Here is a 16,336-nt window from a genome sequence, read left to right as displayed (position 1 = left end):
GTGTGGAGAAAATGAATAAGGAAGTGTTGTTTACTCCTTCACATAACATAAGAATTGGGGGTCATCCAATGAAATTAATAGGCAGCAGCTTTAAAACAAAATACAATGCACAGTCAACCTGTGGAACTTGTTGTCAAGGGATGTTGTGAAGGCCAAAACTATAACAGGGTTCAAAAAAGTATTAGATAAGTTAATGGAGGATAGGTCCACCAATGGCTATTAGCCAGGATGGTCAGGGATGCAACCCCATGCTCTGAGTGTCCCCAGCTTCTGTTTGCCAGAAGCTGGGAGCAGATAACAGTGGATGGATCTCTCAATGATTACCTGTTCTGTTCATTCCCTATGAAGCACCTGGCATTGGCCATTGATACTGGGATCTAGCCAGGATACTGGGCCGGATGGACCATTGGTCTGACCCAGTATGGCCATTCTTACTTTCCAATCCTTTAATCGTTCTTGTGGCTGTTCTGTTCTCTGAACCCTCTCCAACTTATCCTCCTTGAATTGTGGGCACTAGAACTGGGGACAGAATTCCAGACACGGAGGCATCAGTGGCAAATACAAAGGTAAAATAATCTCCCTACTTGAGATTCTCCTGTTTATTTATCCAAAGGTCACATTACTCCTTTTGGCCACATCATCACGCTGGGAGCTCACGTTCAGCTCATTATTCACCTTGGCCCAATACATTATCGTGGGCTGGATCATGAGAGGGGCTGGGTTCCTAAAACTCCCACTGAAGTCACTGGGAATTATGTGTGCTCAGCATCATTTAGGTCTTTTGCCATTAAGCATTAGTCCCCTTTTTCAGCACAGAAACACTTACATATGCACAATTTCCGACATCCTTCGCAATGATCTTCAGTGGAATGTTCTTGGGATAGTCTTTTTCTTTCTCTTCTTTGATTCGACTAACAAAACAAGCAAAGACCACACCATTTTCATTGTTATTAACAAAATTGGTAATATTTTTATTTAGTAACCCAAATAATAGCTGTATAAAGAAGAGAGGTGATTGCAAGTTTATCATATGCACAAAGATCTTAGGGGGAAATGATGCATCTATTCTATGTTAGAATAATATTCCATATGGATACTGACCAGGGTTTCCAATAAAATATTACACTTTTGCATGAATAAAGCTTATAGGTGGTGGAAACCAGTATAAGCAATAGACAAGCAAGGTTTAAAGCCCCTCTGAACCCTAAATGCTGCTTTCACAATGGTTTGCTTTTTGGGCAGCCCACCAAAATGAAAAGCATCCTTCTGCTAGTAAAGGGCCCAATCATTTCCCCCAGATTTGCATACAAAGGAAATCCCTGCACACATGGGTCTCCCTCTCTTCTGGACAGAAGTGGGGTCTCAGTCATCTCCACACCACTGCCCTCTCCTTGCCCCAGATCATTTGGAGGGTGCCCCATAGATCTGGGAATACCCTTCCCCCCACCTTATGGAGATTCCCCAATAGGAAAATACGCATCCCAGGGCTGCACTACCTTTTCCGCAAAGCCCCCTCCATGGCAGGGATCCCTGCCTAGGAGGGTCCTGGGGATCATCTGTGGGTAGAAGAAGTCCTGGTAACACAGCCCCCACTGGAGCCTCACTGCCAGAGACCAGGGCCAGAGTGGCTGGTGGCACAGAGCCAGCCACATAGTGGTACATGGTCTCCACTCCAATGGCACTGGTGGGACCTGTGGTCTATTTCCAACCGGTCAGGACAATCCTCACAGGGGACTCCTTTGTGCAGCTTTCTTTCTCTCATGGGTTTTGCTGTGGGAGGGAGAGATCCAGCTCAAAAGGAGGAAACTACCCTAACAAGTGAGGATAAACCTGGTGACTGGTACATTAAATCGTCATCACTATAGGATAATCCAGTGACTACCTGGGACCACGGACAACTGCCTACAAGGATGAATAGGGTGTAAATAGCAAGGAAGAAAAGGAGCTGTATTTGAGGACGATACAGGGTGACATCACTAAGGAGAATGGGATGAAATTAAGAATGGGTAAATTTACACCAGCAGAAACTTCCCATCATCAAGATGCATTAGGCTGTAAAATAGTCTAAGGGAGTTGGTTGAAGCCCCATTGCTTAGAACATTTAAAGCAACTGGACAAAAAAAGTGGGAAGTCTAAATAATTCAAAGTAAGAATGATTGATCCACTCCCAACCCATGAAGTCTGTGGAGCCAGACAAACAGACGCAGATCTGAACTCCCAGAACTTTGACTTTGGAATAGAAAATCCCAGCCAATGAAGTTTCTGCCCATCTCTATTTGAAATGGGACAAAACCAGATCCATGTACTCAAGCCTCCCCCAAAATCCCCCTTGATTGATTAGGTTTTGAAAAACCAAAACTAGCATGGATTTTGCCCATTCTTTCTAGAAAGTCCACTATAGGGAACAATCCTGCATTAGCAACTGATAGTTTAGATGAGTGAATGAGTCTTTTCCATTTCTTCTATGAGTAATATAAAAGTAGGAAAATAAAGTACCTTTGCAAGGAAGAGAGCCACTTTTCCTTCTGCTCTGGGGAACTGCAAGGATTATAAAAGAGTGACAAATATAGAAGTTAGCCAGCATGCAAGTGCCAAAGTAAAACCGATAAGATCCAAGATGGACGAGCATATAGATTCACTGGCATATCCACGAACAACAAGCAAGTGTTAAAGAACTGTTGTGACAGAGTGACCAGGCTCCTGCTGAACCCTAGAGCCAGCCCCTGTCCTAAGGAGTTGTCCTGCTGGAAGGGGACAGCAGTGAGTTTAGAGCTCCAGAGGTTGCCTAGAGAGAACCAGACAGAGTTGGTCCTCTGGTGCCTAGAAGAGCCAGAAGAAGGCAGAGGCCAATCAGGGCCAAACAGACAGATTAAAAGGACTGGTTACTTCTAGTAGGGACCAGTTCTGGGTGAAGCCAAGACAGGAAAGGCTCACTCTCTTTAACTCAAGTAACCAGTCAGGGGTCTAACCTTGACAGCATTTGCTCTGGATCTCTGTGAAAGCCCACATCAAATAATAGTCTTTAATGGCCAGGTAGCTATTTTGAGTTCAGTGTTAATTTATTGTCTGTAAACCTGAAATCAGCCTACTCCATGGGGCAACTGTCTCAGGGGAGCCTTTGACAACTACTGACATGATTTGCAACTTTCAGTGAAAACCTGCTTCCCTGCAAATTGAAAAAATATGATCTGTATTGGGGTAAAGTCCTAGTGTTCAATTTTTCACCACAGAAGTTAAAATTCTGCCAATGAAGTCAATGGAAACAAGATTAGGCTCCTAAGCTACAGGCTGTTAAAACCCAAACAAAAAACTAACTTTACACTTAGGTGTTTAATTCCTGAGTTTAAGGGTATTGCTGGTATAAAGATTGGTGAAGCTCCTCCCGTTCTGATGCTTTGTCTTATTAATCGTTTACAGTAGGCTAGTACTTAAAAGGCCCCAGTGAGGACCGAGGACCCATTTTACACAAGATTTTTTAACTTTTATCTCACCCATACACTTTGAAGGGTATTAAGCTATCCAGTTATATGTATGATTGTTCTTTTATTAGGATAATTACAGTAATAAGGAGTCTAACCTAATTTTACTTCAAACTTTCTTGATCCAAATCCTGCCCTAGAAGAAGAAAAGATTTTTCCCACTCCTGCTTCTGCAAATCAGTTCTCCAAATTTTTGGTGTTGATATGTAGGGAACTATAATCCCCGGTCAATTTTTCTCCTTCAGAAACATACATTTGATAAACTTTTGAACTTTGGTTTTGGTTTCATTGCTTGGCAGATTCTCTTGTAACTTATCTCTACTTAGCGACTTGTATAAAACTCTTCAGATCTCCTATTTACCTCTGGACATGAAATCACTCCACTTACATACAATCTAGGATTCCTTTTTGACAAGGCTGTCACTGTCACACCAGACTATTTCCTTCTAGCTTTAAAGGATAGGCTACTGTCTCTAAATCAAAGCTCATTTTTATTGGCAAGAGTTTAATTAAAATAGAAATTTCAGCATTGTTTCAGACCTATTCTGTTAAAAAAAAAGTCGGTATTACAGAGAACAATTTATGCAGAACAGTCTTTTTGGTTACAGACAATGTAATATAAAAACAGAACTACAGGTCTCATCTCTTGCTCTCCATTAAGGGGCAGAATCCAGTTTATGGTACTCAGCCCAATTAGCTTAGCTGGACACCACAGATTTATTGGAGAAAGGTCTCCTCCTTTTTCCCAAGTTACAGGAGAGCCTTCCTGAAGAGACTAAAAGCAGCCTAATGGCCAGAATTGCCTTAATGGCCATAGTGTGCCCTCACAGCGAAGACCATGCAGAAACAGATTTAAATGCTCAGGCCCGTTAATATTCAGCGTTTCTGTTTTAGGAGGAATTTTGAACTTATTTTCTCTGGCACAGTTTAAAAAAAACTGAACTGAGTCAACATTTTACTGAATGATTCTTGCCTGTACTCAATGCAAACTCTGCCCCTTTGCAGGCTCATATGATAGACTCTTTGATCCCTGGAAAGGGTTGACAGCTTGGCTGTGCCTGTTCGGTAGTTAGCCTTACTAAGTAATCAAGGTATTTACAGAAATATTTTTTAAAAACCAAGACAGACAGTTAACACCAAGCATGTACACAGCACAAATCATACAGCACTTTGCCAAATCTTCAATTTTCTCCGCACCCATAAGAGCTAGGTGAGTACCACTGCCACCCTTTTTGAGATCTGGAAACTGAGGCAAAGAGATTAGCTGACTTGTCTCAAGGCAACAGAGGGAATCTATGTCGGAGCCACAGAGATCCAGGCTTCCAGGCCTCTGTGTAGACAATACGTCATTTGTAATATTTTTATTACATTACTAACCTACCTAATTTAATAAAGCAGCAAATACACTTTTCAATTCCTACCTAAAATTAGCAACACAGTTGGTGGTGGGCCAGCCTATAACAAAGGACCTTTCCGGGTTAGTGCTGCCCTCATAGACCTCTTCCATGCAGGATGCCGTCCACATCTCACAGAGACGCACTTGGCTCTTTAGTTTGAAATGAGATGGTGACCTGTTGGCAGAAATGCCAGCTATTAGAAACATGAAAACAGAGGAACCCAACTTATTAAATACCGTGGTGCTGACATGTAACTTCCATCAGCGCTAGCGGACAGATTATACTTGTTCAGTTAGAGAAATACAATCTTTTACTGGGCTTTTGTGCTTACAGATAAATACAATTTACTTTCCATTCCACATAAAGATGTCCCTTGGCTGTCCTAGCCCTACACTACATCAAAATTATTAAAAGCATAACAAATTAGTTGATATCAGCCAACTCAACTCTATAGATGCAACCCACAGTCACTACAAGCAAGCACTGTAATCATCACCACCCCACAGGCAAAAGGCCGAGTTAACAGATCGGTTTACAAAATCGAACTCCACCTCTTCTGGACAAGCAGGAAAAGAGATTTCAAGAGATGAGGGCCCATCCCAGAAAGTGCCCTGCCTGCCACCAGGATGTGTTGCGCCAAGCACTGCAAACAAGAGTGCATCATCTCAGCTCACCATCGTGAAGGTGAATGGGGATGGTGCCTAGATACTATGGTGATTAGTGCTCTAGAAATAAATACACGAAATAAACAGTTTTAGAACTGTGGAGGATCTGAAATACCTTCTTCAGGATTAGTCTCATTTACAAGGTATTTAATTTAGGTCACATTGAACTATTTAAGTCTGAAATGGGACAGGACTTGTACCTCATGGGTTTAAAAGGATTGTGCTAAATTCACACTGCTCTGATTTCTGACGTTTTCAGTTTAAATTCTGAAAACCACTGCGGCTGGATACTGCACCACAGATGACCCAGCATTAATGTGAATATCCACAGCTGAATGTAAAAAGGATCCTGCATGCATATCTCTATAGCCACTGGCATAAAGAAGTAGAATGTCTGTAGAATATTGTGAAGTTACATATTAAAATCATATCTTTATTTTTATTCTGCCATAAAGATGCGTAACCCACTGTGCATCTCACCTCTCTTAAATCTGTAATACTTGATACAATTTGCTCATAAAATGATTGGATTTTTTTTACAGAGCAAGTAAGAGCTACTGTCAAAAATATTGCGTAATTGTGCGTAGACTGACCATGGAATGAACTGTTTAAAAAATTTACAAATACAAGGACAGGAGTGAAGTCTAATGAACTAAGCATAAGATCTAATAATATAAAGTTATCTCTGGTGTAACTCCATTGACACCTGCGGCGTTACATCAGGAATTCATTTTTTGGTCGAGTCTTTCCTTTTCCATTTTCTGGTAAGGTGCAAACTTTGCCTGGTACTTTACTCTCTTAACATTTACAACACCCCAGTGCTGGATCCCCAAAAAACCAAGAGTGAATATTGGCAGGGGCCCACACAAACACAGAGATGCTTTACTGACCACAATTGGTGGAGTGGAGTCCCTGGTGTAAATTCCCCACCATCTGCCTGGGTTAGCCAGACTTGTCAACTATTATCTATGTTTAGGTACCTGAGTAAGTGGCCTGGTTTTCAGACATGCTGAGCACCAAGTCACTCCCATTAAAGTCAACAGAGTCAGAGAAGTATTACTTCATCCATGAGCCAGTGGAACCAGGGAGCTCTGGTGCCTTTGCAATGGAAATACTGTAGGGGCTCCACCCCTGTGTAAACTCGGACACAAGAGTGGGGCCTGGAAGGGCTGGGCCCATCATTGCAGCCCCCAGGATTGGACTGTAGAGCAGATAGGAATCCCCCAGACCCTCCTTCCCAGACTGGAGCTGGGTCCCCACCCACTGAGTCTCAGTAATTCCCCTCTCTCCCCCTCCTATCCCTTTGTCCCCCCATTCACAGGCAGCCCTCCCCCCATTTTCATCCCCATCTGCCAGGTCCTTCCTGTAGTCAATGAGAGGTGAGCACTTTTCAACATTATGCCACTTATTTAAGTGCTTAATTACTGTCATTAGAGCCTAATTTTAGGCACCCAGTTTTGAGACTCTTGGCCAAATATTAGAGTTTTCTGGTCAGTTCAAAATCAGCTATCATCAAAATTCAATATTAACCAATAGAGAGGGAAGAGACTGACTGGCCTAAGGAGAGATGGATTTTGTTTTCAAGAAAACAAATTGACACCATTCTAAAATATGCTTGTTTTTACATTACAGATATAGGACACCATCCTGCTCCTAGTGAAGTCAACAACAAAACTGCTCACTTTAGATGGTACACAACTGAGCCCTACATGAAGGCGCAGGTACACTAATACATGCCTACCTCTCTCATACCAGCATGGCAAGTCTAGTTGCTTTCAGTAAATGGCAATTCAGTATCTTGCTGCTATTAACAGATGGAAGATTAACTTCTCACTAGGTTAGTTAATCTCCTTAATAGGTGCTTCTGACAAAAATGTTAATGGATCCACTGGGAAATTGCTACCATCATTCCATATATTTATCCTCCTACTAATTTTCCCAAAAGCAGCCAGACTTCAGAACAGTAACCAAATGTGTGTGTTGAGGGGGAATCTTCTATCTCTACATCCCATCCAACACACCTGTGAGGAATCATTAGAAATCTTTGTTAAAAACAGAAAGACACAAACTGCATTAAAGCATCTATCTGTAACTGTTGGCACATGGTAACAAATAGGTAAGATAAGGAACTCGCTACCAACACAATGCACATAGAAACGTTGGTTTGGAGATCAAGGATCTTTCAATCAGCTAACTAGTGTATTCTCTTTTCCCCCAGTCTCAGTTTATCTGGATTCTCATAGGTTCTCCTTTCACAAGGCTGGCAGAGGAGAAACACCTGTAAACTATCAGCTGTAGAGCTACAGCTGACCAACAGCGAGTAAACATGGCTTAAATCCTCATGTGGCCGCAGCAGGACAGGAGGATTTACTTGTGTGCGCCCAAAGATATAGCACAACCATGGACTAAGTTTAAGGCTTTGATATTCCACTTTGGCAATAGTGAATGTAGCTGAAAGGGACCCTTGTGTGGCCCTCTCAGAGTTATTTTGCTTCTAACAAGCTGACTTTGTAGCTCTGTAAAGTATTGTCTGCCTGGAAATTGTTGCTGTGGAGTTTGCCTGACTTGATAAGTGGATTACTGTCTGAGACTGCAGCTCTTGCATAAAACTGGGTCAGCCTAAAAAGGGATCTGATTCTTCTGTGTGGCTTCAAAAGCCTTCAGCAGGAAGAGTGACTGCTGGTAGGATCACAGTCAGTGAAATTCCAACCCTTGGTTGAACTACGGGATGTTGACCAATGGTTGCTAAACAGGATGCCTTCTGTCTTCAGCGTGTGCATGGGGTTTTGGTGGCATTGTGTGTTATATAAACACAACAAATGCTTTCCATCTTGATATGTACACATTCTAAAAAACTGAGTTTATCCACAACTCCAACAAGCCATTCAATTGCTTTTCCCTGCTAAGCAGGGCATCCATTACATACTGGGCATCAACTAGTCTCTTTACTTCCTGTCCAGATTGAAGAAAAATGCCCCCAAATTATCTACATTTTCTTGAGAGGCAGTAAATATAACTTGATTTTTTTTTAAACCCAAACACTCACCATAAAGCTTGGATTTTTCCTCACATAAGAGCCAGGTCAGTTTATTTGCAGAATCAAATTTTGTATTGTACCCAATCTTATATCTGGGTTAAATGAGACACAAAGAGCTCAAATTACCTCATCCAAGGTGATAAAAATGAATCAGTGGCTCTGTTAGAAACTAGGGTATTCCTGGCTCCTAATCCTTTGTTACAGTCACAGGAAACACACTTATCTGGATGATCCCGAATCCCAGTCTCTTTCCCAGGTCCCTCACCAATGCTTTCTCTCCTCTACTCCCTCCCGCTCACACACACCTTGAATGCAAGGTCTGTTATGCGAGTGCTCTTGGATATGAGAAAACCAAGCTGGAGTCATAAGAGTGAGAGAGCTAGTTCTGCATAAGTGACAGGAAATAGAATAAGAGAGTGATTTGTCTTTGTGACACAGGGACCCTTCTACTTCCAGACTAGCTCCATGGAGAACCTACATGCCTAGATGCAAAGAACACCACACATCACATAGTGAAGCGAAGCAGTATCTTCTGTTTCTGAAACCTCTCCCTCCTTTATGTACAAAATCCTGTGCTCAGCTTCTTTAGAATTGGAGGCTTGAGGAACAAAGGGGCGGGAGAAGGGGGAATGAGTAAAAGGTGGGGAACAAGTTGCTTAAATCAATGCTTTGCATAAAAGTGGACACAAACAACAAATAACCCTAAAGTTCTCAATTCTGCCATTCTTAGTCACTTTGAGCAGGACGTATTATGTAAAATGCAAGGAAGGTTCTACTCAACATAAATATGAAGGGGAGTGTGATGGGGTGTATGAACCTCTTACTAGGCAGGAGTTCCTTGCAACACCCGCCGATCGCAGGGTTAAGGAACACTTATGGGCTAAAGAGACCCTGCCCCCACGCCATGGCCGGGCATGCTCAGATTGGAGGAGGGGTTTAAAAGCCTGCCAGGCAGCTCAGTCTGGGGCAGGCAAGCAGGGAGCAGGACACACCCTGGGAACTGCCAGAGAGGACTGGAGCAGAGCCAGTATTGAGCCAGTGAGTGAAGGGATCCACAGCACCCAGTGGAGGGGACATGGACCAGAAGCCCAAAGCTGAACATGACACGAACGCAGGTGAGCAGCTGAGTCAGCCTCAGAGGACCTTGAGTCGGAACCCGGTGGAAGAGGGAGAGCCCAGGCTCCACTGCTCCTGCCCTGGCAGCAGCCACTAGGCGGGACTACCAGCACCTTGAACCATCACTACTAGGCGTAACAGCCCCTGTAGTGAACTGTGACCACTAGGTAGGAGCCACCTGAAACACTCTCCAACCACAGGGAGGATCAGGTCCAATACTTACACATGAAACATCAAAGTAAATATATCATGGGGAGGGGTAAAAAACAGTTTCCTCTTCTGAGTCCACGAGCTGCACAGACTAAAAGCTTTCGCAGAATAACAACTGGTGATGAATGGGGGGAGGGATCGCTCAGTGGTTTGAGCATTGGCCTGCTAAACCCAGGGTTGTGAGTTCAATCCTTGTGGGGGCCATTTAGGGAGCTGGGGAAAAAATCTGTCTGTGGAGTGGTCCTGCTTTGAGCAGGTGGCTGGACTAGATGACCTCCTGAGGTCCCTTCCAACTCTGAGATAATATTTAGCACTTTTATTGCACTGGTCATCTGAGGATCTCAAATAACTCAAAAAAGTTCAGCAAATATTTAATTCTTTAGTTACTTGGTATGGCCCTCAGCACCCCAGCATCTGCATATTATCACTATTTGTTTGTTTTTTTTACAGTTTGCTCAACTGATGAACCAAAAGGTTAACTGTCTAATTTGCAGAGATACTTTGTAAAAACCCAAAGTCAAATGCAGAATCATTTGCTGAGATGGGAACAGAACCCCCATCCTATCCACTGACCCATACAGCACATCTCCTTTCCCAACCTGCTGAGGCTCTAAACATCTCCTGCAAGGTACTGAGTGCCTTCTACTCCCACAGACTTTACTGGGGGAAACTGGTATTCGTCACCTCTCCAGAGGTGCTTACCATCTCACAGGAGTGGAATCAGAGAGCTGAGAGCCTGCTGGGGACTTTTTAAAGAAAAAACTTGGACCCATTTACTGATAATGAAAACCTAATTATAAATGAGATTCCTTTTCAGAGTGACTGATTTGGGCTGAGCCTGCACATATGTTGCAAATTAGGAGTACCTCTAAATATAGAGTAACACTTGTCCAAAGAAAGACAAAGATGTCTCTTAGACACATGCAGCCACCAAAACTGGGGAAGTATTTAACACAGAAGAATATTACAGATTAGCCATTTATGGGAAATAATTTTGTAGCTGAGTCAAATTCAACAGGATCCTCATTTCAGTTCAGATTTTACTCTGGTGCACTACAGTCTTAAATTCACATCAGACATTAAGAAGTCAACATTTATCACCATATATTGGTTCATGATACACCACAGGTTTCCCCTATGTACTACTTAGAATAGGAAATAACTACAGTATCTCAGATGATACTGCATGATAACTTTTGGCAACTGTTGACTTTTTAGCGATGTAGGATTCAAATACACCTCTACCCTGATATAACGCGACCCGCTATAACACAAATTCGGCTATAACGCGGTAAAGCAGCGCTCCGGGGGAGGCGGGGCAGTGCACTCTGGTGGATCAAAGCAAGTTCGACATAACGCGGTTTCACCTATAACGTGGTAAGATTTTTTGGCTCCCGAGGACAGCATTATATAGAGGTAGAGGTGTATTAATTGCTGATAGAGCAGCTTGAGAGATCATATCCCAATCGGTACTTCAAGACATACCAAGTAATATTCAAAATACTGTTCTTATTACTATCGTTAACAACCAATAGGAATGGAGGCTCATTTTCTTATTACCAGAATCCCGCTCTGTTTGTTCCTCTTTAAACCCTAAATTACAGTACTTTGAGCTGGTTTAACTTGTATCAAATTCACACATGGAAAAAACATTTCATTTTTCCAACTCCTTCAGAAATTTTAGACTCTCCTCCACATTAAATTAAATGCTGTGTATTCAGCTACCATTCCCTAGAGGCCATGTAGGCACTATGGTAATACAAATCTACTACTAATAATAAATACACATGTAGTAAGTTACTGCTCAACATGAGTTAATACATTGCTTATACAGCACCCAGTACAGTGGGACCCTGATCCACGATTAGGGTCCCTGGCTGCTACCGCAGTGCAAATAATAAATAATAATAAGTGGAAGGATCCAGCCCTATGGATGTTCACCACCCCATGGATATGTGTTGGAAATAAAATATCCCTTATTGTCATGCCACAAAGTGAAGGAATTCAACTAGGGATTTTATGTTTACTATATGTGATTCAGACAGACATGGCTCAGATGTCTATGGAAAACATGGATTTATATTGGCTCTTCCCAGCAGCCTCTGAAATAGCCATTTGAGGGGAAAGCTGTATTGCAACAAGCACAAGATTCACGTTTAAAGCATCCACCCTCCTAAAAGGAAGTACATGATGCCTTACAGAGAACGAAGCTACATCAGTGTTTTTCATATTTTTCCTTAACGCATAAACAAGTGAAAGCACTCTCAAGATTTGCCTTAAACCACAATTGCTGAAAGAGGCTAGCATGCTAGATCCATCTTGTAAATTTGATTTAATTGTGAATGGTAGAATGAATAATCTGAGCTCAACAACAAGTCTGATTACACATGAACAGCTCCCCAGACTCCTCAATACTACCGCCTTCTATTTTGCTGCACCAGAAACAGTATTTGGAAGATAATTCAAAGAGGACAGAAATGCTCACTGTAATACTTTAATATTAAATGTTCTATAGAAATGTTAATCATCTGCGGATATCAAATGACTTCCCAGACACATTTTAAATCTTTAACACAATGTGATGTGATATTATACACATTTCTCAAATGAATGAACTGAGATCCAAGATGCTTAAATGACTTGTCAGAGTTCGGACAGCTGGCTACAGAGCTGGGAATGGAACTCAAGATGCTTAACTCCCGCTCTATCCACTAGACAACATTCCCACTCTCAGCTTAAGGCAGCACTTCTAAAATACCCTCCCATATTGAATTAACATACAAGTTTATGATTCCTTTACCATATTCTAGTCTGGATTGAGTGACTGATTTGTGAGTGTACAAAAGCACTTAAGGGAGTTAGGAGCTCAACTCCCATTGGCAGACTAAGAAGCTCTCATGAAATCCAGGGAAGATTCACTACTGAAGATAGCATTAGGGAAATTCACTGGATGCTGTACTGAGGAGGGGTGCTGCTCTGCAAGAATATTCCCTTAGGAATGATACTTACTTGGACTTGGCAACAACAAGGATGTCTGTGAAGAGGAAAAGGTGCCGTTCCTGGGTCTGAAGGCCCGTCTTCAACTGAACATGACCATCAAGTACAAAGGCTCTGTTGGGGCAGATAAAGGACTGCACAAGGGGACATGCTTCCGGACTGATTGGGGAGAAGCAGCTTTCCCTGCAGCAGGAATAAAGGGAAGCAAATCAGCAAATCAAAGATAATGAAGAATGGCAGAGATTTCCCACACCAATTGCTGAAAAGACAGAAAAATATTTCATTAATTCACAGTCTAACTAAAATATTGCAGGGATGCTGACTTTTGCTTTGCACAACTTAGCAGCACTGTCACCTGTGCATCTTGTACAGCACCAAGCACATTGTTAGCACTTAACAAATAATTTAAAACACAACCCCCGCAACTCTGTATCAGACTGTTAACAAAATACTGCACATATTGTAGGTTCCCCATAAATCAATGTGCCTTGGAGCAGGGAACATCTGAGCAATCTTTGTGTGTGGGACTTTGAATAACTTTCTAAAATTGCAAACTCATACTGAGAATCACAGAGACCAATACTGAAAAAATAAACATGGTACAATCAGGTTGGGATGCACTTAGTGACAGACCACACAACTTTCAAAGTATGTATAATGTAGGACCTAAACTGCACAGAATTTGGCAGCTTGTTTTTAATACTGTTTTATTAACCAAGTCTAAATTATTTTCCCATTGCATTTATCACTAATATCAATAGTTTGTCGTCAAATCCTTGTAAATTCGTGGCAGAATTTTCAAACTGATTCAAAAAGCCAATTTTGCATTGGCTCTTTACAAGCGTAACTCCCTGTATATTAATAAAGCGAAGTTTCCATTTCTACAAGATGATGAGTTTCTCTGGGAGGCGCGGAACATCCTTAGTTTCCAGTGAAGTCAGCAGCAGTTAAGAATATTCAGTACCATTCAGAAGGTGCTCAGCCTCTTGCAAGACATAATTCTCTATCTGCTACCCAATCCTGTTGCCATTGCAGAGAACGTGAAATACATGTAACGCAGACAGGGCCTGATTCTCAGTGATGCCGAGCACCTGCAGCTCCCAGTTACTTCGACTGGAGTTGAGGGTGCTCAGCACTTTTGAAAAACACATCCCAGGGTGTGTGGCCTTTTATTTCACGAAGACTAAACTGGGCAGAAGTAAAGCATTTTCCGACTGAGCCTGTTCCTACTCCTATGAAAATTGGTGGCGAACTCCTACTGACGTCAATGGCAGGAGGATGGACCTTGTAAGAGGATAGCCACAAATGTACAGGAGAGACATGCAAAAAGAAGATTGCAAGCAGAGAAAGTGTTTTCAAATAAGGTCATAGGCCTTCCCAAAGCTCTTGCACAAACTGGCTGCTTCCCTGTGTTTGTAACCCCTTGCCTGCACTTGGATTACTTGGAGGGCTTCAGCAGTAATGCTGATTTAGGAAATCCAACAGCTGGTGCTGAAAGGACAAGCGCTTTGATCAGCCTACATGAGCGTGACTCACTTTCACTGATCTGCAAGGAGGCGGTGAGGAGCTGCCAGAGAAAGTCCATATTTATCCTAGTCGTGGCTGAAGACCTGCATTTTAAAAAATCATTCCTTCATTTTATTTGGGACAGAGGGAGGAGCAGGAGCTTTAAAAATGAATAATGCAAAAAATAAAAAGTTACTTGTTGTGGGAGTAGGGCCTAATCCTTCCTATGCAGAAGGGGTGTTAAGAGAGGTGGGGGTGAGAGAAGAAAGAGCTCATATTAGTATGATGCAAGAGTGGGCAGGTCACTATGTGAGTGGGCAAGGTGAGGGATGGTGCAATGAGCCACTCTTCAGCCCCACCTTCTCCCACAATGTGGCTTGGGAGTGCTGCCAACCCTGCTCCTTCCTAGTACCCCTATAGGCATTAACTGCCCAAAAAGGTCCTGGCCCTATTCACCCTGAACTAGTCAGCTAGCTGGGCTGGCGAGGGGTGCAGGAGAGAATGCTGAACCCTCTCCAAAGGCTGTGCCAGCGTGGGCTGCTCAGGAGCCCCCTGAAGTTATGGTAGCTAAGGCAGACTGCCTTCTCAGGGCCAGAGCTGCAGCACAGCCCTTCCGCACCCTCTCCAGTAATACTTAAGGGTGTCAAGGGCACCCGGGAAGGGATCAATCTCCTTACATGTCAAACACTTAGCACAGCAGTTCTCAACCCTTTCTATAGCCAGCACTTCTCTCCCATCTAGCCAGGACCAAACACATACACACCCCCATCTGGTAATAGGGGGAGAGCAAGGTGGCTGCATAGGTGTTGGAACTAGGGGTGCTGTCGCACCCCCTGGTTTGAAGTGGTTTCCATCATATACAGGATTTACAGTTTGGTTGAATGGCTTTCAGCACCCCCACTATACAAATTGTTCCAGCAACTCTGCGTGGCTGTGACCCCTGTTTGTGACCCTTAAGTTGAGAAACTCTGTCCTAACACAGTACTGGGGACTCAGTATCGGAATGTATTTAGAACCAGGAGAAGTTATTACCTCAGACACAGGGAGCATCCTCCAGTTGTCACCTAAACAACCACACACCAAGAGCTGTGATATTCCAGGATTTTCAGTCAGGTCAGTTCTGAACATTGGGTTAAGAGCTTCATAACGGGAGTTTCAGTACTTCAGGGGAGGGTAACTATGGAAACACTCGAGAATCACTTCATTGACTCCTGTCCTTTGAAATCCTCGGACTTTGGTTATTCAGCATATTAAACACTTGTGGCCACGTTATCAGGGACTCCATTATATAAACCCACTCGTCTAGTGTGCAGCCCAGAAAATGAAGCAGAAGTGATTAATGCTTTGGGCTGGCGGAGTTCCTCCATCAAGGTGCATGCAATGCAGATGTAATGCCCACTTATCTCTGAAGTGAGTAATGACAATTGTTAGAATAAAAACATGCTGATATGTTATTATAACCAAACCAAACAGAAGCCCGTGAAGGTATGTCTACACTGCAGTGAAGCACCTGCAAGTGGCTCATGTCAGCTGACCCAGTCTCGCAGAGCTCGGGCTACAGATGTTCAGGCTCGGGCTTCAGCTCGGGCTCTAGAATGCCATGAGGGCAGAGAATCCCAGAGCTCGGGCTCCAGCCTGAGCCCCAATATCTACACTGCAATTAAACAGCCCCACAAGCCTGAGTCCTACAAGCCTGAGTCCGCTGAGAGGCCTAGCTGTGTGTGTTTAATTGCAGTGTAGACATTGAAATGCAAACCTGGGCTCAGACTCTGGCTTGAGCCCAACCCCCCATTCTGTTCACACACAAATCTCTGGCTCAGACCAGGGTCCTAGGACCCTGTGGGGGTGGAGGGTTTGAGCCAGAGTCAAGCCATGGTCCAGGTTCAAGCCCTTTTACTTTGCACTGTAAACGCAGCCCCCTCTGACTCA

At 43.2% G+C, this 16,336-nt stretch overlaps 1 protein-coding gene across 3 annotated transcripts in view; it reads right to left on the bottom strand.

The window, feature by feature from the left end:
* ARHGAP20 (Rho GTPase activating protein 20) overlaps positions 1-16,336 on the bottom strand; it is a 109,746-nt gene that overhangs the window by 36,418 nt on the left and 56,992 nt on the right. For 2 of the 3 annotated variants that reach the window (XM_034758816.1, XM_034758817.1), the window contains exons 3-6: positions 12,914-13,084; positions 4,901-5,050; positions 2,497-2,538; positions 827-911 (exon numbers count right to left, since the gene is read on the bottom strand). In XM_034758816.1, the coding sequence (XP_034614707.1) occupies positions 827-911; positions 2,497-2,538; positions 4,901-5,050; positions 12,914-13,084 (448 nt within the window). Of the gene's footprint in view, positions 1-826; positions 912-1,496; positions 1,749-2,496; positions 2,539-4,900; positions 5,051-12,913; positions 13,085-16,336 lie in introns of those variants that run through there. The other variant, XM_034758818.1, reaches the window with a different exon arrangement.

Source organism: Trachemys scripta, chromosome 1 (genome assembly GCF_013100865.1).
Source record: "Trachemys scripta elegans isolate TJP31775 chromosome 1, CAS_Tse_1.0, whole genome shotgun sequence".
NCBI lineage: Eukaryota > Metazoa > Chordata > Testudines > Emydidae > Trachemys > Trachemys scripta.
The sequence above is the reverse complement of the archived record's forward strand: the minus strand, read 5'-3'. Positions and strand labels throughout refer to the sequence as shown.